Source organism: Agrilus planipennis, unplaced genomic scaffold, assembly GCF_000699045.2.
Source record: "Agrilus planipennis isolate EAB-ADULT unplaced genomic scaffold, Apla_2.0 scaffold158, whole genome shotgun sequence".
NCBI classification, from domain to species: domain Eukaryota; kingdom Metazoa; phylum Arthropoda; class Insecta; order Coleoptera; family Buprestidae; genus Agrilus; species Agrilus planipennis.
This window is the reverse complement of record NW_020438924.1, coordinates 103339-124745: the sequence shown is the minus strand read 5'-3', so window position 1 is coordinate 124745 and position 21407 is coordinate 103339. Positions and strand designations below refer to the sequence as shown.

The following is a 21407-nucleotide window of genomic DNA, read 5'->3' as shown; positions in this document are numbered from 1 at the left end:
CTTCAATGGTTTGTGTTTATAGATTGTTTTCTTCTCTATGACTTGTGTTGTTGAGTACAGATGAGGAGATGAGTGAGGTTATAAACAAAAACAAATAGGTTTTTAGAAGGAAAAGTAATAACGGCGGTAAAACGTTTTCCAAAGTGGAATTGATTAAAAAAAATAGGGTCATATTTAAGAAAATTCTAAGTAAAAACTACTTAAAATGGATCAAATGCTTCCCAGTCCTGGGTTTAGTATACCCAGTATAGGCAAGTTCAATCGCCTAACAAGTAGTAATAAAAAGTAATGATTAATTAATTACTGTAGGTACTCCACTTCATCAACCTGAAGAAGACCAACAAATTCTTCCGAATGCTTTACAACAGCAACAGCAATCAAACCAACAAAATCAACAGGTGCCTCCATTAGCTCCAATGGGGGGCTTAACACCTACCCTTGGACTTGGAATGAGTATGAATATTATCCAGCAACCTACAAAATATGTACCTGGATTCACTACACCACAAAGTATGATGCAGGCAACAACTCCTGTAAGTAATCTGTAGTATCTTGATCAGCAAAGTCAAATGACTCCACAAAACTTCACATTATATAAAACTTATGTACAGTTAGTTTCTGAACAGTTTTTAATTCAAAACAAAATAGTATATACTGCAGGAAAATCTTTTATTTAAATCAAGAAGTTGTTCTATATGCATGTAAAAAATAAACTAATTCAGCAGACATGAACAAAGTGTTAATTATTTTATTATAACAGCAACATTCCATGATGTCTTCGTCAATGGTTAATGTTGGAGGATCAAATAACTCAGTAACACCACCAAGTATTGGTCCTGCAACACCAGCTCCAATGACTCCACTTACACCTCATTCTGCAGATCCTGGCATTGTTCCACAACTACAGTAAGTAATGCTTGACGTGAAACTTACAGCATTAACTAAGTAATAATTCTGTGATTTTCAGAAACATTGTATCAACAGTTAATTTAAATTGTAAATTAGATTTGAAAAAAATCGCCTTGCACGCACGTAATGCAGAATATAATCCTAAACGTTTTGCCGCTGTAATAATGCGTATAAGAGAGCCGCGCACCACCGCACTAATTTTTTCTTCTGGTAAAATGGTATGCACAGGTGCAAAAAGCGAAGAAGATTCTCGTTTAGCTGCAAGAAAATATGCCAGAATAATCCAAAAATTAGGATTCCCTGCTAAGTTCCTTGACTTTAAAATACAAAATATGGTGGGAAGTTGTGATGTGAAATTTCCAATTCGATTGGAAGGACTTGTTCTTACTCATGGTTCTTTTAGTTCATATGAACCTGAATTGTTTCCTGGGCTAATTTACCGAATGGTTAAGCCTAGAATCGTTTTACTCATTTTTGTTTCGGGAAAAGTTGTTTTAACGGGCGCTAAAGTACGACAAGAAATTTATGAAGCATTTGACAATATTTATCCAATTTTAAAAAGTTTTAAAAAGCAGTAAACAATCTCTTTTAAAGAAAGTATTATTCATATTGAACACCCGACTTGAATTGCGTTGCCTTTTCGTTTGAATTGAACTGGCTATTTTAATGTTCATAGTGTTTAGAAAATCAATTTGTATATAAATATACTATTTAACGAAAGAGCAGTATTTGACCATCATCTTCGTAAGTTCGTTAGTCCGAAGACTGCTTGAACACACTCCTCCATTCCCTACTATTCTGAGCAATTTTCACATCTCCCGAAAAGTAGAACATCCCAAGTCTCTGTTTTATAAACAGTAATCTTACTAGATTTTCCTCTGCCCCTCTTTACTCCAGGCTAATAGATTCCATTCTAGTTTACTAGTGATCTTTAAAACAATGAGTATAATAATCTTAATTTATTTTATTTATTAACTTAAGAAGAAAAAAATATTGCATCGGCAAAGAATCGAACTCTGGTCGTTAGTGTAGCAGGAGAAAATTAAATTAATTTTTACCTGCATTAATAGCAACTTACACAAAGTGAAAATTTATGGATAATATATGAATTATTGGATATTTATTAATTATTTTATTTCGTTTACGTTAATTTTTTGGTCAGGATTATTAATTACGTGCGTATCCTGAGAGCATTTGTATTCTAAGGTGCACCCATAGAATTTAACGTCAAGGACATAAATGTCAAAGTTTAAAACTAACAAATGGAGTAAATGTGTAAACATAACTATTTGAACGTAAATTGACTCCTAAAGTCTATATAATAGTAAAGCACCAAGTTAATAAGTACTTTAAAATGGCATGGAAAGCAAAAGGGAGAACAAACCAAGAATTAGTACGATATCTTCGAGGTAAATGGTTTTCAGAAAAATTTAAATGCATTGTATATATTTTTATTTTACATTTTTTGTTCTAGCTTCTAATGTTATTAAAAGTGACATTGTAGAAAATGCAATGTTAAAAGTTGATAGAGGTTTCTACTGCAAATCCAACCCTTACACAGATAGTCCACAAGGAATAGGCTATGGTGTTACAATTAGTGCTCCTCATATGCATGCCTATGCATTGGAGTTACTGAAAGATAAATTACTACCTGGAGAAAGAGTTTTAGATGTTGGTTCTGGAAGTGGTTACCTTACTGCCTGTATGGCTACTATGTTGGGTAAAGATGGGTTAGTATTCTGACATTCAATTACACAAACATTTAACAAATTAGTAATATTGTTTTAGACTAGCCGTTGGTGTTGAACATATACCTGAACTGGTAAACAAGTCTATTGAGAACATGAAAGAAGGAAATCCAGATCTATTAGAATCTGGGAGAGTTAAAATAATAGTTGGTGATGGTCGTCTTGGTGTTCTAGAATATAGTCCATATAATGCCATTCATGTTGGTGCAGCAGCTTCTACTATTCCACAAGCTCTCATAGAGCAGTTAAAAGTAAGTTTTAAACTGTAGTTTTAACAAACATTTTCTTGAACTAGGAAGGAATACAGATGTTTCATATTTCATTACAGGTTGGTGGAAGACTAATACTACCTGTGGGTTCTTCTGGAGGGGATCAAGCACTTGAGCAGATAGATAAACTTGAGGATGGAACTGTAAGACGAACACCACTTATGGATGTAATCTTTGTTCCTCTTACTGATCGTTCAGCACAGTGGCCCCAAGAACGCTGACTTAAAAGTTGCCGGTTTCAGAATTATTCTTGTTATAATTTTTTGTTATTGCAAGTCCTTCTGTGGTTGGTAAAAAAAAAAACTATCAATCTTACAGTGTTATATTGCAAATCATAATTTCATGTACCTTTCAATTGTACAAAGCCAACATTCAAAGATTAGGTATATATTTATTACTGACTCTCTAATCATACATAAATGAATAGGACTGTCTTATTTTCAAAATTTGCAAAAGTTAAACAAACATTATAACTTAGAAAAAAATTTTGTTCTTTCTTCTTCTTTCTGTTCAATATCCTTTAATGCTGCTGGTTTAGATTTCACGTTTTTTTTTTTCAGTTACTTGCTGATCCATTTTAGGAGCTGCAATTGATAATATTCTAATATCATAACCATCAGGTAGAATATACTTCCCTATAAAATGGCGTGATACAAAGCCATGCCCGTCCTACTTTCCTTCATGTCTTCCTTCTATAACGATTTTATTGCCAAGGACATTAACGGAGATTTCATCAGGAGAAAATTGCTGAATATCTAGGTGAGCTTGAAATTTATCTTTATCTGTTGATATTGTCGATCCTGAGTCTTTGAACAATATAACCGGCTACGGGTACTCATGAATAAATCCTTGGTTTTCTACCTATTAACTTTTCATTTGGTTGAAATTAATGCGGACGCACTAAAGCTTCATTTAATATTGATGGCAATCTTCAAAACTGCTTACCAGTTACCACAGATTTTCAGTTTGTTTACCACTTTTCTGTTGAACTAAACCACGCACACTAATTGACAAAATTTATGTTTACAGTACATTATTTAAAAACAATAAGCATAGGTCTTAAATATCCCGGATAATTCTACAATATGTATCTTATTCTGTAGTCGCCTTTTACGTACATAGTTTGTTAGCTTCATTAATGAGCTTATAATATGTATATAGATTATTGAGAATGAGTTAAGTTTAACCCCAGTTTACACATTAAATTAATGATATACTAATATTTAATGTGTATTGATTATTGATAAAAAAGTTGCATAATGAATAACGTTGTTGTACTTCAAAATGTGTCGCGAAAAGAAGCTGTTTGATGTTAAAAGGAAAGCGAAAAATGAGTTACAAAGGCATTATTTAAAATTTAGTGCTTCATTTTACCAATTTTTAATAAAACAGAATAAAACACACCTTCGGTCATAATATCGATATTTGAATGTTCCAGCCAGTTCTGGCATTTTCTAGTAATTTGAAAAATCTAGTCTGATTGGTTCTTTGCACCGCTCGTATATTTCTGATTGGTCAAATATGCGCATAGCTTCTAGAAATTTCTAGAAACTAAGAAAACCTATATAAGAACGGTATGAAACGGCTGCAGCAGTTTCAGTAGAGATATCGTGAGTGAAAGCAGTAGAGTATTGTAAGTGATTGGTGACTGATTACCTGCGTTATAAAGTAACCGCTTGTGTTATTATTAAAAGAAAAGGTTTAAGAGACTATCAAGATGTCTATAATTCCATTAATTTGGACAGATCGATTAGGCTATCACCCTTCAAGACTGTTGGGTCAACAGTTTGGAATGGAGGTGGACGACGATGATATTTTCCCACCTATAACAGCTATCACCAGATCTCTCCTCAATACCCCACAAGTATTACCACAATCCAGATCCAATTATGAACCAATTAAGGCAGATGAAGATAAGTTTCAAGTTAATGTTGATGTACAGCAGTTTGCTCCAGATGAAATAACTGTAAAAGTTGATGACGATAAAAACACAATAACTGTTGAAGGGAAACATGAAGAAAAGCCCGATGAACATGGATATATCTCCAGACATTTTGTTAGAAGATATGTTATCCCAGAGGGACATGATATGAAGAACATACAGTCAAATTTGTCGTCTGATGGCGTGTTGACGATAGCCGCCCCAAAAATTAATCAGGAAGATAAGGATAGTAGAGTGATTCCAATACAGCAAACGGGAAGACCTTTTAAAAATAAGAAGTTCAAAAACAAAAAGTTTGCAGCATCAAGAGTAGGAAAACAAAATACACCTGTTAAACGCAATCCTAGGCATAAGTAATCTAGATGTTGCTTCTATTTCTTTTAATAGTAGTTGTAATTTAAATTTAATTATTATAGTATTGTATTTTTAAGTGTGAATGCTTGTTTTCTTTATAGTATTGAGTCTCATTCCAGATTTTGAAAATGTTTGTATTGAAATGGTACAATTTTTAGCAAATAAACTTATATAAAGAGGAATGTGTTGTTTTTTTTTATAATGTATAAAATAGGAATCGAACATGTTTGGTTAGGTACGTTCATGAATTTTTCATTGTTACTCGTACGTAAACCCTTTGTGTATCTACTATCTATGAGTAAAAAGTACAGTAGCAGTCACAGAGCAAAAGTATCCCAATTGGACAGTGAACATTGAATTTTTTTATATAGCTGCAGTGTTTTCAAATAAATCCGACCAAATATTTAGATGATAATTTTGTTATCGATTTCATCAATTCATTTGTGGATGGAAGTCCTTAGCGTAGTATATACGAGATGAGATATACTGGTTGCCAACAATCTATGGTGTTAGGTAACTTCTTTTGTCTATGATGCAGCCTATGTATTGTAGCTATCATACGCTTTGTATATTTATTATCTATGGTAGCTATAGATGTCGGTTGTCAAAGAACTCATGTAAACAATCGCTGTCAACGTTTGTAAAAAAAGTCCGTGAAACATTAATAATCGGTAGTCATCCTCTTATTAACAGGCGTATACATATTTTTATATAAAAAATAATATAAAATGACTCCTTTAGTAGCTGGCGGTGATAATAGTGGATCGAGACATGTTGCTTATAAAGATAAAAGTAAACCTACCGATATTCGTTCAAGTAATATTAACGCTGCAAAAGGTATATATATGAGAAAAATATAACATCGAAACATTTTAATCATTAACTAACTAGTCAATTTTTATTGTTTTACCTTCAACTAAGTAGATTGTTTACTGTAACATTAGTTAGATTTTTATTAAAAACACTTTAAATTTTCAGCTGTCAGTGATGCAATTCGAACAAGTTTGGGACCTAAAGGGATGGATAAAATGGTACTGTAGCTTGATAAATACTTGGTTAGTTAAATAACCATACCGTTTGTTCCTTACAGATTCAAGCTGGGAATGGAGAAGTAACTATAACAAATGACGGTGCTACCATTTTAAAGCAAATGAATGTAATCCATCCAGCAGCTAAAATGGTATGTATAATATTTTAAGCATAAGCTGAATGCACAATAATCCATTTAATAATCAATAGCTAGTGGAATTATCTAGAGCACAAGATATAGAAGCAGGTGATGGAACAACTTCAGTTGTTGTAATGGCTGGTTCATTATTGAATGCTGCTGAAAAATTATTATCTCGTGGTATTCATCCAACAGCAATATCTGATGCTTTTCAAAGAGCAGCAGCACGTGCAGTTGAAGTATGTAAATATGTATTATATATAAAATTTAACTTTAGTTTTTATTCATAATGTGCTTAAAACATTTATTTGAGAATATTCTAATTTTTACTAATTTTAGGTTTTAAATGGTATCGCCACTCCTGTTCAGCTGGATAATCGTGAACAACTTGTAAAAACTGCATCTACTTCATTAAACTCGAAAGTCGTATCTCAGCAGTCTAGTCAGTTAGCTCCGTTAGCAGTTGATGCTGTCCTGAAAATAGTAGAACCAGGTAATGGTAAATGATTATTAGTTAATAAAAGTATCTCATTTTATAACAAGACAAACCTACATATATAGAGTGTCAATATTAATTGAAAGTTATTTTTAACTTGAGAGGTTGTATAGTTTATATTAATTATTTATTTATTAATTGTAGGAAGAGAACAAGTAGTTAATTTGAGTGACATAAAAGTTATTAAGCAACTGGGTGGTACGGTTGAGGATACTGAACTTGTAGAAGGTTTAGTATTTCCCCATCGTGCAGCTAACATAAATGGACCCAAAAGAATTGAACGAGCTAAAATAGGTTTAATACAATTCTGCATTTCTGCTCCAAAAACTGACATGGATCATAACATTATTGTATCAGATTATGCACAAATGGACAGGATTTTGAAAGAAGAAAGAGCTTACATTTTAAATATTGTGAAGCAGATAAAAAAAGTTGGCTGTAATGTTTTACTGGTATGATTTTTGTTTTTTTTTTTTTGTTTTCCTATTGATAAATTTTATTTATTTTTACCACAAGTTGATTTTCTGAAAGCACTGTTTATTTGTAGATTCAAAAGTCTATCCTTCGTGATGCAGTTTCTGACTTAGCCTTGCACTTTTTGGATAAAATCAAGTGTTTAGTAGTAAAGGACATTGAAAGAGAAGATATTGAATTTGTTTCCAAAACATTAGGATGCAGACCAATCGCCTCTCTTGATCACTTTACTACAGAAAACCTTTCAAATGCTGAATTGGCCGAAGAGGTTGGGTTTGGTGGAAATCGAATGGTTAAAATTACTGGTAAGCAATTTTAATTAAAAAGGTTTTCAAATGTAATTTTCCATTCAAATATTATTATGATGCTCTTTCTCTTTTAAATTTCATATTTTAATTAATTCAAATTTTATATCTACTAAAAGGCTTATATTATTACATAATAATTAGCAGCCTCTGTTAAGGTGTCCTATGTATTTCTGCAGAAATACTATACATAAAAAATAAAAATAAAATACGTAATTGTTAACAAATAACCTTTTTTACATTCACCATAAAAGTTTTTTCTAGTTGAAATTAAAATGTATGTTTCATCGTATAGGGATTCAAAATCCGGGAAAAACTATTACATTGTTGGTGCGTGGATCAAATAAATTGGTTATGGAAGAAGCAGAGAGATCATTACACGACGCGTTGTGCGTTGTACGGTGTCTCGTCAGAAAACGAGCCGTTATTGCTGGTGGTGGTGCACCTGAGATAGAGTTAGCACTTAAACTAGCAGCACAAGCTGATCAAATCGAAGGAGTAGACTCCATATGCCTTCGAGCTTACGCTAACGCTCTTGAAATTATTCCTTTCACACTCGCTGAAAATGCCGGACTTAATCCGATCCAGGTAAATTACGAGTAATTTGTTCAAGTAACAATTGAATTTAATTATAATTAATATAGTATGGATATATTCTTTTTTATATACAAAAAATTGTACTGTTTAATATTAGTTGATTTTAGCTCCTAAATTTATCATAATAAATTAATATCTAACAGATTCAAGTGTAAAATACTATAGGCTTATTTATATTTTATTGTGAGAAAACTGCAAAATTATTAATTTTTTCTTTTTAAGACTGTAACAGAATTAAGAGCTAGACATGCAAAAGGTGAAATTTCTGCAGGTATAAATGTCAGAAAAGGAACAATTACGGACATATTAGAAGAGAATGTAGTTCAGCCTCTTCTAGTGTCAACCATGGCTATAACACTTGCTACAGAAACAGTTCGTTCGATTTTAAAAATCGACGATATTGTGAGTACTAATTGCATGAATTTGGTTTATTCATTTTGATGATTTTATTTTTTAGGTAAATGCAAGAGATTAGTTCTTTGCAGCAGTTTCATTTTAATGCTCTGAAATTACATGGGAAACATGTTATAAGTAAGCTTTTTTCACTAATCTTTTTTTGTATTCTTAATTTAAAAATTCACAAAAATAATTTCATGTTTTCTTATAAAAGCATTTTCAAAAGTAGTGGTAATAGCTCATGTGAGTTTAATATAAAAAAAGAGATAAATAAACATTTCTTTTAGTTCATATTTCTGTAAGATAAGTTTTTTATTTCAAAAGTATTAACATTAGTAAAAGTTCATTTATTAGTTCTAATAAATTTAAAAAGGCACAAGTATCAGATAGTAGAATACAAGAGGTTTTGTTGAAAGTAAAAACAAATATAATATTTATTGATATTATATATTTAAAATTATGTTTTTGGTGCACCATAAGCATCAGGCATCCTTTCAATAGTGTATCGGTGCTGCGCTACATACATTATTGGAACTCCAGGTATTTTACGTATTCTCCTCTTCAAATCTTTATCATTTGTAGCCACAATATAGCACTTATGTTGAGTTACTCTTTGTACTAAACAGTCATCGGCATAAGTGCCTTTATGAAGACAATGAATTCTTTCAAAACGTGGATCTTTAATAATGCGTAAAGCCACTTTATATTTTCGTCCTAACTTTTCTAATTCACCCAAAACACAATCTGTGACATACGGTATACACTTAGCATATAAACAGTCCATCATACTCTGAATGATATCTAATTTATTTTTAATTGAGAAATTAATGAAATTTGTATCTAGCAGTATATGAAATGGTGGGCCTAACTGTGTATTGTATTGGAAAAATAGAGCCGAACTCGCTTGCGGGGCTTCATGCACTTTTATTTCGTACGGATTTTCGGGTTTCTTCTTTTTCGGGGGAGCTCGCATGGATGCTTTAATTCTAGGATCGCTGGGACTAATCATTTTTTTCATTTTTGCAAATCGCTTTTCAGCAATCTTACGCGTTTTACGTGCTTTACCCTGGAATTAATTTCATTTTAAAAATCGATTTGTATATTTAGTAACACTTACCATTTTTTAAACTGTATGTGATAAATTGTGTTTCTTAACTGTTTTTATAGGTTAGATATCAGAAACAGTTCCCAACCTCAAAACAGACTGCTACCAACTGTTTATAATAGAAAGCAGAAACTTTCTATGGTGGTTGATGAAATACGTTAAAAAACAACTACACTAGTAACAGTGACTAATGTAGCAGAAAACGTGTTTGTTTATTGATGGATGGTAATTAAAAGGTAGGATTTTTAATCTATTTTCAAAATTATTTCTTTTTTAAGTTATATTATGGTTACACGAGCTGAACATAAATGCCTTAACATTGATCTGTTTTGATCTATTGTTATTGATAAGTTTGATAGGTGAATTTCTAAATTAGCCCTATTCTTTGAAAAGTAGCTACTTGTCTATAAAACACAACCCTCTTATTAAGAACACCTGTATTTTATCAGTTTTGTCTTATTTAGTATTGGGCACTATGACTCAATTGCATCAAATATTATGAAAATCATGTAGGATACTGTCTAAAGAAATTTCAAATACTTTTTCAGAAATTTAAAATTGTAATAAGAAAGCAAACATTTACTTAATATTTATTCTTAAAGTAATCTGTTAACATAGTTAACAAACATAATTTTTTTGTTTTAACTTACAAGACTAAATAATTTGTCAACAAAAACAACTAATTGTTAGTATTGTTTAAATCAGTTCAAATTTTAGAATTGATACTACATGAAAGAATATAAACAGATTTATATAAAGTGTAAATACCATTTACAGCTTTGTAGTGTCTAAAAAATAATTGCATTAAGACTTTTCACTCAAAAAATGAAGATAAAATCACAATTCCAATTAAAGTATTTAAATACAATTAACAATTGGTGTTTCGTACACTGTTAAAATTAATGCATGTAAAGTAATAAAATGTATGTTAATTATCGAATGTTAGTTGCGAAATTTTACTGTTTCTGTTTATTACAACATCTTTGGGTATTCTCTAACAGGAAACCCTTTTATTAAGGGTTCAAAATATATATGTGTATTCATAATTTAAAATATTTACAAAAGACGCAGACCTAATAAGTACATGGATCAATCTTTTGCATTTAACTGCTTCACAATTTGCTCAGATACAATACTTGTTGCTTTGGTTGCATTGGGTATGAGGAACCTATCCATGTCAGATATTTGAAGGCTATCACCTACTGTTTCACCATACTTGAACGTTATAAGGTCTGGGTGACGTTTCTTTGCAGTAATTTTTACTATAGCTGACAATGGTCTTCTCACTATTATTTCCGCCATGCCTTTCTTATCAGGCAGTTCTCTAAGTACTAACATATTATTTTCTGTGATAACTAATAGACTCTTGTACATGTACCTATTAACCATGACTTCTTGGCATGGAAACTGCTCAATGACATCCTGACTTTTTAACCAGGTGCTTAAGGAAACTACTTCTTTGGTATCTTCTTCAGCTCCCTTTAATAATAACAATTTTAAACGTCATAATGTGTAGAAAATACAAATTTATTAAGAGGCGATTTTTGAAGTTATTATTTAAATATTCCTAATAATATATTTCTTTTATATTAAAAATACGAATTATTTTATTATATCAGTTTGATGTAGATAGAATTTAATATCCTGTATTTATAAGAAAATAGAAACGCCACTAATTACGAAACATTATTATTATATGATTCAACGGGATTTAAAACCTTTTACACGACTGAGTAACATTTGACAAGATTAATACAAATTAAAATGAAAATTAAGTTTGTGAAGGTTGCAGTAAATGAACACTTCTTTAAAAACCACAACATTGCTTTATTAACGTTTAAATACTTTAGTAAAAGCGGTTTATTTGTTGTTAACCATAATTAATTTAGTTTCCGTTATTCACAGTTACTTTTAAAATTGTATTATAAGTCGTGTAAGCTTTTTCTAATAAATAAATAAATACCTGAAACTCGGTAACGTTATCCTGATCATCGTCAATACTGAAAACAGGGGCAACATTCCTGTATCTCTTTCCTTTTCGATCAGAACTGGACACATGCTTCTCTTGAACAGGACTTCCTGCATTGGGATTCACTATGTAATCGAGAAACTTTTCTTTTACTTCTACCGACTTGCTTTTCATAGCAGCCGATAATTTTCCGAAAATGTCGCGTGAATTGGGCGTATTCTTTTGTATTTCGCGAGAATGTTTCTGAAGGTCGGTAGGGGCGCACACTATGCACGCGTTTCTGTTGTGGTCTTGGATAAATTCGTCTAAATTGTCCTCGAAAAAGTTGTGAATTGCGATATAACCACCTGTTAAAATTGACACGTACTGTGTATGCTTTTGCAAAAATGAGGACACAACCATATTGGTATATTGGTCTTCTTCATTACGACCTGAACCTAAGAAACAAAGATGTTCGCCTCCTGCAGTAAATAAAATTCAATCAATTTAACTACGAATTGAATGCAATAATTGTTATACATAATTCCTTTTATGCAATAAACATAATACCTGCATGAGAATTTGCAGCTATAGCTTGTTTTTGAGCTGAAAGTAGTCCTTGGACTGCGGTGGCGAATGCTTGTGGTTCTTGCAGCATAAGATTGCAATCTAAATGGAAGGCGGTAGGTAGATGACCTGCGTTAAATTGATCGACAGGTCTACAATCAATCAAAAAAAACCGGACGTTATCTGTGGAATTACTTCGAATTGTATCCGTGTTTCTTATAAGTTCATTGACGGAAACAGGCAAACACAAAGCTTGAGATACGAGGGTAGATTCCTCCCCTCTACTACTGTACAATTCCTGCAAGTTAAAAAAAGCGGAGGATAATCGAAAGTAACATGTTACTTGAAAATCAATATTAGACTTTATATTACGTTACAGACTAAATATTATCAAATGACAATCTTTGGAAATTTATACATATACATAATCTTATAACAGTTGCTCAAGTGTCGTTAAATTGTTATTTATTAATTTTAGTACGAAGTACAATTTCCAGATATACATACAACGTAATTTTCTGGATTAAATTAAGTTAAAAAAGAAAAGTAAATATTTAAAGAAAAGGAAAAGATTGTATTTATTTTCTGAACTATAAAAGTAATTTAGTTATTGCAGAAATTAAATTTATACTTCATTAAAAAAACAAAGACAATGTCTTTGAAATTGACTTATTCCTCCTTGTTCCTTATTTATATTTGAAATTCATATCTTAATATCTTGTTAAAAATATTAATTTTACCTGCATAAGATCAGTTCGGAACGAACTAGGTGTTTTCATGGTGTAATAATGAGCTAAGGAGCAGAAATCGGTAACATCGCCTGGTTCTAAAGCACAAGGCATCTGACTCAAAACCGACGCGATTTCATCTCGATTTTCATCAGTCATTTTCATAATTTCATCTCTAGCGTTGATAACCATGATTAATGACAAGAAGAAAACAAAGAAAGGATCAGATTGTTGAAAGTAGTAATCCCACATATTAATCACAACAGGTAGATTGCAGGTAGCTGCGAAAAGGGACTGAAACCATACGGTGCAGTACATTTCAGGAGTTATCCGTTTTGTGTCCAAAAAAGAACATAGTTCTGGGTCGTGATACAACAGCAGCAAACTGAAAATTTAAAATATAGACCAAGACTTTATAGAGGTTTATACCTTCACTATTTGAAAATATACAGTGGATACAAGTAAATTAATATAGGATGTGGAATACACATGCTACATTTTAACAAATTTGTCTTAAAGCTACATGTTACATTTTTCGGCAAGTAGGTTTCACATCAGTAAATACTTCATACATGTACGTTTAAAATAGTAAAGTGAATGAGCACATAATAATTGCAGTAAGCAAATAAACTAAACTAAACATTTATAATTTTTGAAGTTATGTTTCACTGGTGTGAAGGCTTCATGCTTTTTAACAAATGTGTAATCAATTTGAAAGTAGTGTTTGTTTGTCTTGTAAAAACTAAATACATATTTCAAATATCTTTTAGTACCTAGGTAAATAAACACAATTAACATAATTGTCGTTCTAAAAAGCATGAAGGTTAAACTAATAATAAAGGAAACCATAAAAACTGGGTTTATCTGGATATATTTAAAAATGGATATTAATATTACTGTAATATAGATATACAGTGTCCCATCCCAATGTAGTTCCTCTATAATTCTTTTAAATTATGATAAGAGCCATAGAGAAATATGTAGGATGTGGGACATTGTATGAATAAAACTAAAAATTCTATGACAATATGATAATCAAATTCTAAAACTTGAAAATCATAGTAATACATAAATTAGAACAAATTAGTTACTCACCGTAAAATATGAAAAGCATTTCCATTTTTCCTGTGACAGCTTTGAGGAATAAATGTATCTCTTATGGCTTCAAATAAATTATATGTAGTTGAGCGAGGTACTTTTAAAGTAAGCAGTGGTAGTAAGATATCTATCCAACCATTATTTTTTTCATATTTCATATTTCTACTTTTACAATAAAAAGTAAGTATAGATTCTAAATCAGACAAAATAGAAACTCTGTCTTCTTCATCATTTCCCAGTTTTTCTACAAAATTGGAACAATCTTCTCTCAGAACCGCTTGATTTGGTAGATCGAACACTTCATCAAAATGATCTAATTGATTACCTTTATCTCTTACATCTAAACAAATCTGTAAATAATAATCCAAGGTAATATTTACATATTTTTACCACTGATCCACTTTATAATCTAAACCTACAATTCAGCTCAAATATTAATTACACATCAAAGAAAGATATGATAGTATGAGTAAATATTTACCAAATGACTTGATTAGAAACCCTTTTAATTTTGAAATAAATGTGACATCGGGTGTAGTCTTAGTAATAACGAAAATTTTTAAAATAAAGTAAAAATACGAACTTGCCACACTTCAGCACGTAAATGGTCTGGTAATGACTTCCCATTACAAATACAATAAATATCTGTAGCTGTACATTCCTCTAATAGGGCATTTTCAAGTTCAGCAACCCTTTAAAAACAAAACTATACACTATACAGAAAACATCCTTCTTCCTCTAATAAAACCACTCACCAGCTTGTATCATCATCTAAACAAGCCATATTAATGCACTCACATTACTGTTTTTCAAAACAAAACGGTCTTACTGATAAGTACACATACTTTAAAATAAGAGTATATTATTTAATTCCTATTTAATGAAATAAAAGACTCTCTCGGACACCAACTTTGGATAAAAATGAAAAGAATCAAACGTAAATAGAGTAACCACGCAAATGGCAATCTGCATTCGCATTACGTTACTGTACGGTTATTGTTTTACTGCTGACACACTGACAAAACGTACACACAATTAGAACATACAACGAAATTCTTATCTATAACTAAATTTGATAAGAATACTAAAATTTCATCCTCATTATCACACTTATTATATATTATAGTTCAGTAAACGTCAAAAATATATATCTGAAAAACTCAATGAAACAGCAGGTTGTAAAAAATCCAACTGACAATAATAGTGTATCAAGTATCGATTCGCGTTGCCTGACAGAAATGTCTCATTCATGAAACATTTAACAAAAAACCTTATTGTATACGATTTCCCTTAAAAAGTTCTTTTTTATTATTATCAGTATTTTATTGCAAGTCTAAAGTATTATGACAATTTATTTGTAATCAATAAATAGACTAGCATTGAGACACAAATTATAATCTATTGATAACCGTTTGGTAACTGATCAATTTCAAACATAGATGTCGACCATGTCGACATAGATATCAAAAGTCAAACTTTGACAGGAGTTCGTTATATTTGGGACGGTATATGGTTGGTAAGTTTATTTGATAATAAATTAGCTGTAATTATAAGGGAACAAAGAATAATTTAATTTCACAGGTTGAAATTTTTGTTATCCAGATCATTAACATGTCGAAATTAGTTTCACAAGCACCAATTTTAGCAAGAAGTAAGATTTTATATATGTATGTAATTATGTTAACCTATAAAATTGTTACATAATTTCTAGACCTTCTTGCCCAAGCTCAGCCAAAATTTCAAACTTTTCTTAAATACGCCAAAGTGGAGTTAACACCACCTACGCCGGGAGACATTCCCCAAATAAGAGCAGGTATTGGAAGACTCATACAAGGATTTAGAACTGGCAAATGGAAAGATCTAACAGTTAGAGAAGGTTGGTTAAATACTCTTGTAACTATTGAGGTACTTTGCTGGTTTTATGTTGGCGAATGCATTGGAAAACGTCATATTGTTGGTTACGATGTTTAATAATTTATAATATGGTAGGAATTTCATCTTATAAAATAAAAATTATCTAGTGGTTATTTTCGTATCCTTTCAAAAATTAAATTTCAATGCATTCATGCTTTTATGAAAACTGTTCCTCATATTAATAAACACACATGCATCACATTCATTTTTCAAAATCAATATCCTGGTTCAGATTGAAGTTTTGACATGAAATCAACACATTAAAGCAATCCATATCTGCATATATTAAAAGATTTATATTAACATCTCATTAGGTTACAAATTTACTCCAATAAGGAAGAAAAATTTTTCAGATACCTATATGACTTAAATGAGAAATTCATTTTAGGACCAACTTTTAGTAATGAAAGGATGAAACATCATTGGAAAAATAATGATGAAAGTAATGTTTCAATTTTGTGATATATCACAGTGATTTATTTCACTTTAAAATTGCCTTTTTGTCTTATATTTTAATAGACAATAATAGAAATGAAACAAGACAAAGTAACAATTTATGGAAAATCATAAGAAAGGTATCTAAATAGAGATGAATTAAAGTGAGAATTAAATACAATCAAATAGACAAATTACCGTCTTATAAAAAAAAACAAAACAAATACTGAGCGAAAGTTTATAACAAATTTGTGACTAAAATAAAAAAAATTGGACGAAAACAGGCAAATATCTCAAATGTAAAAGAAAAAGTTGAACTTCTGTTACGTAAAGCAATGTACACCCTAATTCTAAATTAGGATACTGAAATTAACTAATTAAGAAACAGTTAAGTTTTTGAATTTAAAATTAAAATTAATGTATTGGTACTGTGGTTGAGTCGTAAACGTGGTAAACCTATATCGTACACAATGTTGGTAGCGCTGTTGATGTTATCTATGGTTGATGTCAAAAAATATTTTACCTAACCTATGTACTTAATATCATAGATTATTAATATATTGAAATCTGCCTATATTTTCTACGTCTGACAACCACATTCTTCATTTGGATAGGCATCCAAAACAAGAAGCAAAATGGTAAGAATATATCAGTTAATATTAATGTAATCACCAATTTTTGTATTCCTGCATTATTTCTACCACAAATGATACTATCTGAACTTATTAATTACATTTTCGTTTTTAGTCAGCACATAAGACCTTCATAATAAAACGCAAATTAGCGAAAAAGCTTAAGCAAAACAGACCTATTCCACAATGGGTAAGAATGAGGACAGGCAATACAATTCGGTAAGTAATAAATGTACATGTATAATAGTTATATTGCAAAATACGTCTTTCTTTCAGTTATAACGCCAAGAGACGTCACTGGCGTAGAACCAAGCTTAAGTTGTAAATTGCCGTTAGTATAATAAAACCACTATAAATATTACTTTAACTAGTTTTTGTTGTCAGATTAAGGAAAACGAAAGATAAAAGTGATGAATTCTTTATTTTTATAATGAATTGTAAATTTTCCGTTTTCTCATATTATTTAACCAATCGTGCAATTGTTCATGGGGTTCTTTTGGATGATTTGCATAATAATGTTTTGGTGGGGGGCCTTCTTCTAATCTGACAAAGTAATGACAGTGAAAATATTCCACTTTTCCATATCTACCTCTAGCATGCCTTCTTATTCCTTTGATAACTTCACCTTTTCCAACAAATGATTCTGCTGTAATTTTGTTTAGTAATTTCAATTTTCAGATACTTGCTAAGAAGTAACTTACCCACCCATAAATTGCTACCAAACTCTACATTATGATCTTTAACTGCTAATTCTTTTGCTTCTTCGATAGTCTCTCTGACATACCTTGCCCCTTTCTTCATAACAAATTTGAGTTGTTTTATTGCTTCATCTACTGATAATCCACGTACCATACATGCTATGTACCACATTTTCCAAGGGCTATACTTAATATTAGTTTTTTGATGACAAACAAACTACAAACGCTCTATAAATAAATCATTAAATAATCTTTAATTTCATTCTTACAGCAGGTCTTGGTTGTTCGTTAAGTGACTGAGGTGGATAAATTACTTTATTATAGCGTAGCCATCCTTTTGGATCTCTTCTTTCTTTTTGCCAAGCAGATAATAACGCGGATGTATGCAGACAATTTTGTGTAGATTGCTTTCTTTGTAATAGACATCGAAAAGAATTAGTTAACTTTGCTAATGCCATACTGCATTTACATTACAAGTATGTTCCCTTAGCAAAATGAAATATAAAAACTGTGGTTAGATGTTGCAGTGAATTCCAACCTCTAATATATCTATTTAACATAGGTTGGTATTTATAGGTCGATCGGTAGATTATTATTAGTTACTATTTATCTATGTTCAATTCCGTTATCTATGGTTAGTTGTTTGTAACCTTTTGTACGTTTGTTTTGTTGTTTGTAATTAATTAATAACATTTTTCAATTTTCACGTGTATTTTAATTACAAAATCCAGTTTGTTATAACAGTGACACTAATTGTATCATAATTCCTTTTCACATCTTTGATCGTAATCATAACTCTTAAGGTTCGTATATATTATATATGTAGTTCAACTAGAAGAATGTTGTATTTTTTAAGAATATAGGCGATATAAAAATATATAAGAGGATAAACTTACTGATTGATACTTATATTAAAGTAGAGCCCAAATATCTGGGTCTAGAGATTTGAAATTTTGCACAGATGTTCCTTATACAACATTGGCGAGTAGTAGAAAGGGTTTATTAAAATTGAAATAATATATATATTGTAGGCTGAAACAATATTCTTTTTGTTTCAGCATTCTGAACAATTAACTTATGAAGGAAAATTCCTTGGAAGTCACTACCGTAAAAATATTTTGGACTTCACAGGCCTACAAAGAAAAGTAGGATTTTATTTAACATTTTCTCTTATTAGTTATAAAATAAAATTACTATTGTTTTAGTATCTTAAACCTATGGAGTTTTCTCCCAGTGTTTTGGCTTTTGACTAATGAAGAAAAATTAAGGAAGTGGGCACCACAATGTTGTTCCAGGATTGTTTTTTCCAAATCATCGTTATATTGAAAAGGTAGGATTAATTTTTTACCTTTTACTTTCTCTATTATTAAATTAGCTGGAAATATCAAAATGTACTAGGGCTGTAGTGAGCCATTAATAAAAGGAATTTTATAGTTGGAAATTACTGAGGTGTACTTTCAAACCCCAGTTTAATAGTGTTGTATTTATTTTTTCACAAACTAAATTCTCCTTTATTTAACCAGCTGAAAGCACCAAAATGTATTAAAGTTGTTATGAAGCATCAGTAAAAATAATTTTATGGTTGAAAATGACGCGGGGTTCACTTGCAACCCTCTACTTAAATATGTATCGTTTTTATTTCTTGATAAATGAATTTCTCCCTTAATACACCAACTAAAAATACCTAAAGTTGTGAAGCATCGCTAAAAAGAATTTTATAGTTAGAAATTAACATCTCCTTATACATATCAGTAGCAGAAAGTGTCAAACGTTTAATCCTCAATCTAACGCTGTTTTTTTTATAAATAAATTAATCTCTCCCTTATCACACGAGTTGAAACTTTCAAAATTAGTATTAGTTAAAAAGATTAAAGTAGTTGAAATTACCGGGGTGCACTTTCGAATTTTAATTTAAAGACATAGCTTTTATTTCTCGATAAATTAAAGGGATGCACACATATAAAATTGTGGCTGAAATTTACTAATCAATATTTTAAACCCTTTTTCTGAAAACGGAGACTACTGAAAGAAGTTTAACTCTTACTGCTGTCTGACGATGAGAATACTCTGCAGTACAGTGGGTTGCATATATGAAGGACTAGCAATTATGAGCAGTGTTTGAAATAATTAAATTTAAATTATCATAATGCCTTCGCGGGAAATAAAATGAGTGCGCTGTAGTCTAATTAAAGATAGAAATGTTACAGTGTGAGTCGGAATTTGTAAGCAACTAAATTTTCGGATTTTAATAAAATAATCTAAATATATTTGATATATCAGCAGTCTATGAAAGTAATTATGATTTTACAACACAACAGTGTTGATGTATATGAATGTTTTTCTCTTTGTTTTGTATATTTCTCTAATGTGGGCATTTTTACCTCGTATCCTGTACATTACATTTTTTTATACGATTTCTGATAGAGAAAGATGTTTATAGTTAAGAATGCGGACAAAAAATTGTTAGCTTTTTTATGAAGGTATAAAAATGTAATAAACTAAATAAATAAAATGTAAATAATAGTAAAGGAGATAGACGATTCTAAATCAGAAATAGCTATTAATTCAAAAAAAAAATTAATGTAAAAAATTGCATGCCAATGAAAAGAAAGGGATTTTTAGTGATACAACAAACCCTCGTAAAAAATGGCATGCCCTTTCGTTGGCATAAGAATGGAAAAATTAGCTGTGATTTTGAATTATTTCATATGAAAATGAAAATTTCCCATCTTTATGCCAACAAACGGTGCTTGCCATTTTTTCGCAAGGATTTTATAACTAAAACTTCCTTTCTTTTTACTGGCATGCAATTTGAAAACACGGACTTTTAATTTTTTTTGGAAGTACTTCCAAAGCAAGAATCCATGCGAGCCCTTTCAGTGCCTACTAGGCCTTAATCACCTTAACTATTTTAACGTTACAAAGGCATGCAATATGATGTTATAGAAAAACGCAATTTTTCTGAAAATAAAATTTTAATTTTTACTATGACTGAAAAGCCTGCATCGGTCAAGAACCTTTTTATATTTCTTATCAACCCAGTCCCGATCTGTGGGTACTTACAATATGTACTGTTTACACATTCTGATTAGATAATTAAATTCTTTCGTTAAGAATTGTCGGATTAAATTTACAAATTAATTTACAATTTTATGAATTAAATAGTGAAATTTTGTAGAAATGCGTACATTTGTTGTTATTACATGAATTGATACAATATTGTCGTTAATATATATTTTTTTTATTAATGAAAGCTGTTTAAATTTATGTTTATTATTTTATTCTACATATTTGCATTTATTCAATTAATCTATTAATAGCAATTCGAAAGTACTGTTAGTACTTTCGTGATTTGAAAATAGTTCTAACTCATGTACTGGCCTACCCTGAATATTAACTTACCCGTAACGCAAGATGCTTTGCCTAATGCAAAACATTATTATGTGTTAAATTCGTGATTTAAATACACCCATGAATACGCCATTCATATGTTAACGAAGTGTCCACATTAATATTATTTTTAATTAATTTACTTCGAAAGACTGTATTAATTTTTAGAAATTGATACAAGTAGTTAAAATACACTAAGTTTTGCAGTTTTATTGGGATAATTTTCTGTAATGG

The 21407-nt window shown here is 30.6% G+C and overlaps 9 protein-coding genes and 1 long non-coding RNA gene across 12 annotated transcripts; 7 read left to right on the top strand and 3 right to left on the bottom strand.

The window, feature by feature from the left end:
• The first annotated feature begins 10 nt into the window (after positions 1-10).
• LOC108740213 (TATA-box-binding protein) lies at positions 11-1629 on the top strand. Its single transcript, XM_018474442.2, has 4 exons — positions 11-251; positions 310-533; positions 761-906; positions 968-1629. The coding sequence occupies exons 1-4, from the start codon at positions 206-208 to the stop codon at positions 1485-1487; spliced, it is 936 nt and encodes a 311-aa protein (XP_018329944.1). The 5' UTR covers positions 11-205; the 3' UTR covers positions 1488-1629.
• A 634-nt stretch (positions 1630-2263) lies between these two features.
• LOC108740214 (protein-L-isoaspartate(D-aspartate) O-methyltransferase-like) lies at positions 2264-4148 on the top strand. 2 transcript variants are annotated; one of them, XR_001938297.2, is made up of 5 exons: positions 2264-2318; positions 2384-2639; positions 2698-2908; positions 2986-3309; positions 3487-4148. XR_001938297.2 is itself a non-coding variant. In XM_018474444.2 (4 exons), the coding sequence occupies exons 1-4, from the start codon at positions 2264-2266 to the stop codon at positions 3145-3147; spliced, it is 684 nt and encodes a 227-aa protein (XP_018329946.1). In that variant the 3' UTR covers positions 3148-4148. The 2 variants fall into 2 exon arrangements, 1 of the variants encoding a protein (XP_018329946.1); XM_018474444.2 differs by having other exon boundaries at positions 2986-4148.
• A 99-nt stretch (positions 4149-4247) lies between these two features.
• On the top strand, positions 4248-5404 carry LOC108740216 (alpha-crystallin A chain). Its single transcript, XM_018474446.2, has one exon. The coding sequence runs from the start codon at positions 4644-4646 to the stop codon at positions 5223-5225; it is 582 nt and encodes a 193-aa protein (XP_018329948.1). The 5' UTR covers positions 4248-4643; the 3' UTR covers positions 5226-5404.
• Positions 5405-5817: 413 nt separating this feature from the next.
• LOC108740232 (T-complex protein 1 subunit delta) lies at positions 5818-8949 on the top strand. Its single transcript, XM_018474477.2, has 10 exons — positions 5818-6059; positions 6201-6253; positions 6313-6402; positions 6462-6629; positions 6730-6883; positions 7031-7338; positions 7434-7665; positions 7961-8253; positions 8485-8664; positions 8720-8949. The coding sequence occupies exons 1-10, from the start codon at positions 5951-5953 to the stop codon at positions 8735-8737; spliced, it is 1605 nt and encodes a 534-aa protein (XP_018329979.1). The 5' UTR covers positions 5818-5950; the 3' UTR covers positions 8738-8949.
• Positions 8950-8990: 41 nt separating this feature from the next.
• On the bottom strand, positions 8991-10404 carry LOC108740234 (rRNA-processing protein FCF1 homolog). Its single transcript, XM_018474479.2, has 2 exons — positions 9776-10404; positions 8991-9724 (listed from the first exon to the last, which is right to left on the bottom strand). Exons 1-2 carry the CDS (start codon positions 9776-9778, stop codon positions 9116-9118), a joined length of 612 nt encoding a protein of 203 aa, XP_018329981.1. The 5' UTR covers positions 9779-10404; the 3' UTR covers positions 8991-9115.
• A 291-nt stretch (positions 10405-10695) lies between these two features.
• Positions 10696-15272, bottom strand: LOC108740231 (TBC1 domain family member 23). 2 transcript variants are annotated; one of them, XM_018474476.2, is made up of 8 exons: positions 14860-15272; positions 14688-14796; positions 14102-14454; positions 13019-13391; positions 12282-12576; positions 11727-12193; positions 11142-11242; positions 10696-11087 (listed from the first exon to the last, which is right to left on the bottom strand). In XM_018474476.2, exons 1-8 carry the CDS (start codon positions 14886-14888, stop codon positions 10853-10855), a joined length of 1962 nt encoding a protein of 653 aa, XP_018329978.1. In that variant the 5' UTR covers positions 14889-15272; the 3' UTR covers positions 10696-10852. The 2 variants fall into 2 exon arrangements, with proteins under 2 accessions (XP_018329978.1, XP_018329977.1); XM_018474475.2 differs by having other exon boundaries at positions 10696-11242; positions 14860-15271.
• Positions 15273-15528: 256 nt separating this feature from the next.
• Positions 15529-16129, top strand: LOC108740235 (ATP synthase subunit g, mitochondrial). Its single transcript, XM_018474480.2, has 3 exons — positions 15529-15620; positions 15686-15755; positions 15816-16129. Exons 2-3 carry the CDS (start codon positions 15716-15718, stop codon positions 16073-16075), a joined length of 300 nt encoding a protein of 99 aa, XP_018329982.1. The 5' UTR covers positions 15529-15620; positions 15686-15715; the 3' UTR covers positions 16076-16129.
• Positions 16130-16979: 850 nt separating this feature from the next.
• Positions 16980-17446, top strand: LOC108740236 (60S ribosomal protein L39). Its single transcript, XM_018474482.1, has 3 exons — positions 16980-17091; positions 17201-17304; positions 17362-17446. The coding sequence occupies exons 1-3, from the start codon at positions 17089-17091 to the stop codon at positions 17408-17410; spliced, it is 156 nt and encodes a 51-aa protein (XP_018329984.1). The 5' UTR covers positions 16980-17088; the 3' UTR covers positions 17411-17446.
• Positions 17447-17487: 41 nt separating this feature from the next.
• On the bottom strand, positions 17488-18331 carry LOC108740233 (39S ribosomal protein L22, mitochondrial). The gene is made up of 3 exons (XM_018474478.2): positions 18053-18331; positions 17787-18000; positions 17488-17731 (listed from the first exon to the last, which is right to left on the bottom strand). Exons 1-3 carry the CDS (start codon positions 18239-18241, stop codon positions 17511-17513), a joined length of 624 nt encoding a protein of 207 aa, XP_018329980.1. The 5' UTR covers positions 18242-18331; the 3' UTR covers positions 17488-17510.
• A 91-nt stretch (positions 18332-18422) lies between these two features.
• LOC112904295 lies at positions 18423-20229 on the top strand. The gene is made up of 3 exons (XR_003231005.1): positions 18423-18586; positions 18842-18928; positions 18989-20229. It is a non-coding gene; the product is annotated as an uncharacterized LOC112904295 (long non-coding RNA).
• Positions 20230-21407: the final 1178 nt, after the last annotated feature.

What these genes read in the sequence shown, in the direction of transcription:
- LOC108740216 (XM_018474446.2), top strand. Translation starts at nt 4,644, where the DNA reads ATGTCTATAATTCCATTAATTTGGACAGATCGATTAGGCTATCACCCT.
- LOC108740236 (XM_018474482.1), top strand. An exon ending in AGGACAGGCAATACAATTCG is followed by an intron (nt 17,305 to 17,361) that starts GTAAGTAATAAA and finishes TCTTTCTTTCAG; the next exon opens with TTATAACGCCAAGAGACGTC.
- LOC108740231 (XM_018474475.2), bottom strand. Translation starts at nt 14,888, where the DNA reads ATGGCTTGTTTAGATGATGATACAAGCTG. An exon ending in TTAGATGATGATACAAGCTG is followed by an intron (nt 14,797 to 14,859) that starts GTGAGTGGTTTT and finishes TTGTTTTTAAAG; the next exon opens with GGTTGCTGAACTTGAAAATG. An exon ending in TACGTGCTGAAGTGTGGCAA is followed by an intron (nt 14,455 to 14,687) that starts GTTCGTATTTTT and finishes TATTATTTACAG; the next exon opens with ATTTGTTTAGATGTAAGAGA.
- LOC108740233 (XM_018474478.2), bottom strand. Translation starts at nt 18,241, where the DNA reads ATGGCATTAGCAAAGTTAACTAATTCTTTTCGATGTCTATTACAAAGA. An exon ending in ACGAACAACCAAGACCTGCT is followed by an intron (nt 18,001 to 18,052) that starts GTAAGAATGAAA and finishes GAGCGTTTGTAG; the next exon opens with TTTGTTTGTCATCAAAAAAC. An exon ending in TGGTAGCAATTTATGGGTGG is followed by an intron (nt 17,732 to 17,786) that starts GTAAGTTACTTC and finishes ACAAAATTACAG; the next exon opens with CAGAATCATTTGTTGGAAAA.
- LOC108740232 (XM_018474477.2), top strand. Translation starts at nt 5,951, where the DNA reads ATGACTCCTTTAGTAGCTGGCGGTGATAATAGTGGATCGAGACATGTT. An exon ending in TAATATTAACGCTGCAAAAG is followed by an intron (nt 6,060 to 6,200) that starts GTATATATATGA and finishes TTAAATTTTCAG; the next exon opens with CTGTCAGTGATGCAATTCGA. An exon ending in CTAAAGGGATGGATAAAATG is followed by an intron (nt 6,254 to 6,312) that starts GTACTGTAGCTT and finishes TGTTCCTTACAG; the next exon opens with ATTCAAGCTGGGAATGGAGA.
- LOC108740213 (XM_018474442.2), top strand. Translation starts at nt 206, where the DNA reads ATGGATCAAATGCTTCCCAGTCCTGGGTTTAGTATACCCAGTATAG. An exon ending in TGATGCAGGCAACAACTCCT is followed by an intron (nt 534 to 760) that starts GTAAGTAATCTG and finishes TTATTATAACAG; the next exon opens with CAACATTCCATGATGTCTTC. An exon ending in GGCATTGTTCCACAACTACA is followed by an intron (nt 907 to 967) that starts GTAAGTAATGCT and finishes TGTGATTTTCAG; the next exon opens with AAACATTGTATCAACAGTTA.
- LOC108740235 (XM_018474480.2), top strand. Translation starts at nt 15,716, where the DNA reads ATGTCGAAATTAGTTTCACAAGCACCAATTTTAGCAAGAA. An exon ending in AGCACCAATTTTAGCAAGAA is followed by an intron (nt 15,756 to 15,815) that starts GTAAGATTTTAT and finishes CATAATTTCTAG; the next exon opens with ACCTTCTTGCCCAAGCTCAG.
- LOC108740214 (XM_018474444.2), top strand. Translation starts at nt 2,264, where the DNA reads ATGGCATGGAAAGCAAAAGGGAGAACAAACCAAGAATTAGTACGATAT. An exon ending in ACTATGTTGGGTAAAGATGG is followed by an intron (nt 2,640 to 2,697) that starts GTTAGTATTCTG and finishes ATATTGTTTTAG; the next exon opens with ACTAGCCGTTGGTGTTGAAC. An exon ending in CTCTCATAGAGCAGTTAAAA is followed by an intron (nt 2,909 to 2,985) that starts GTAAGTTTTAAA and finishes ATTTCATTACAG; the next exon opens with GTTGGTGGAAGACTAATACT.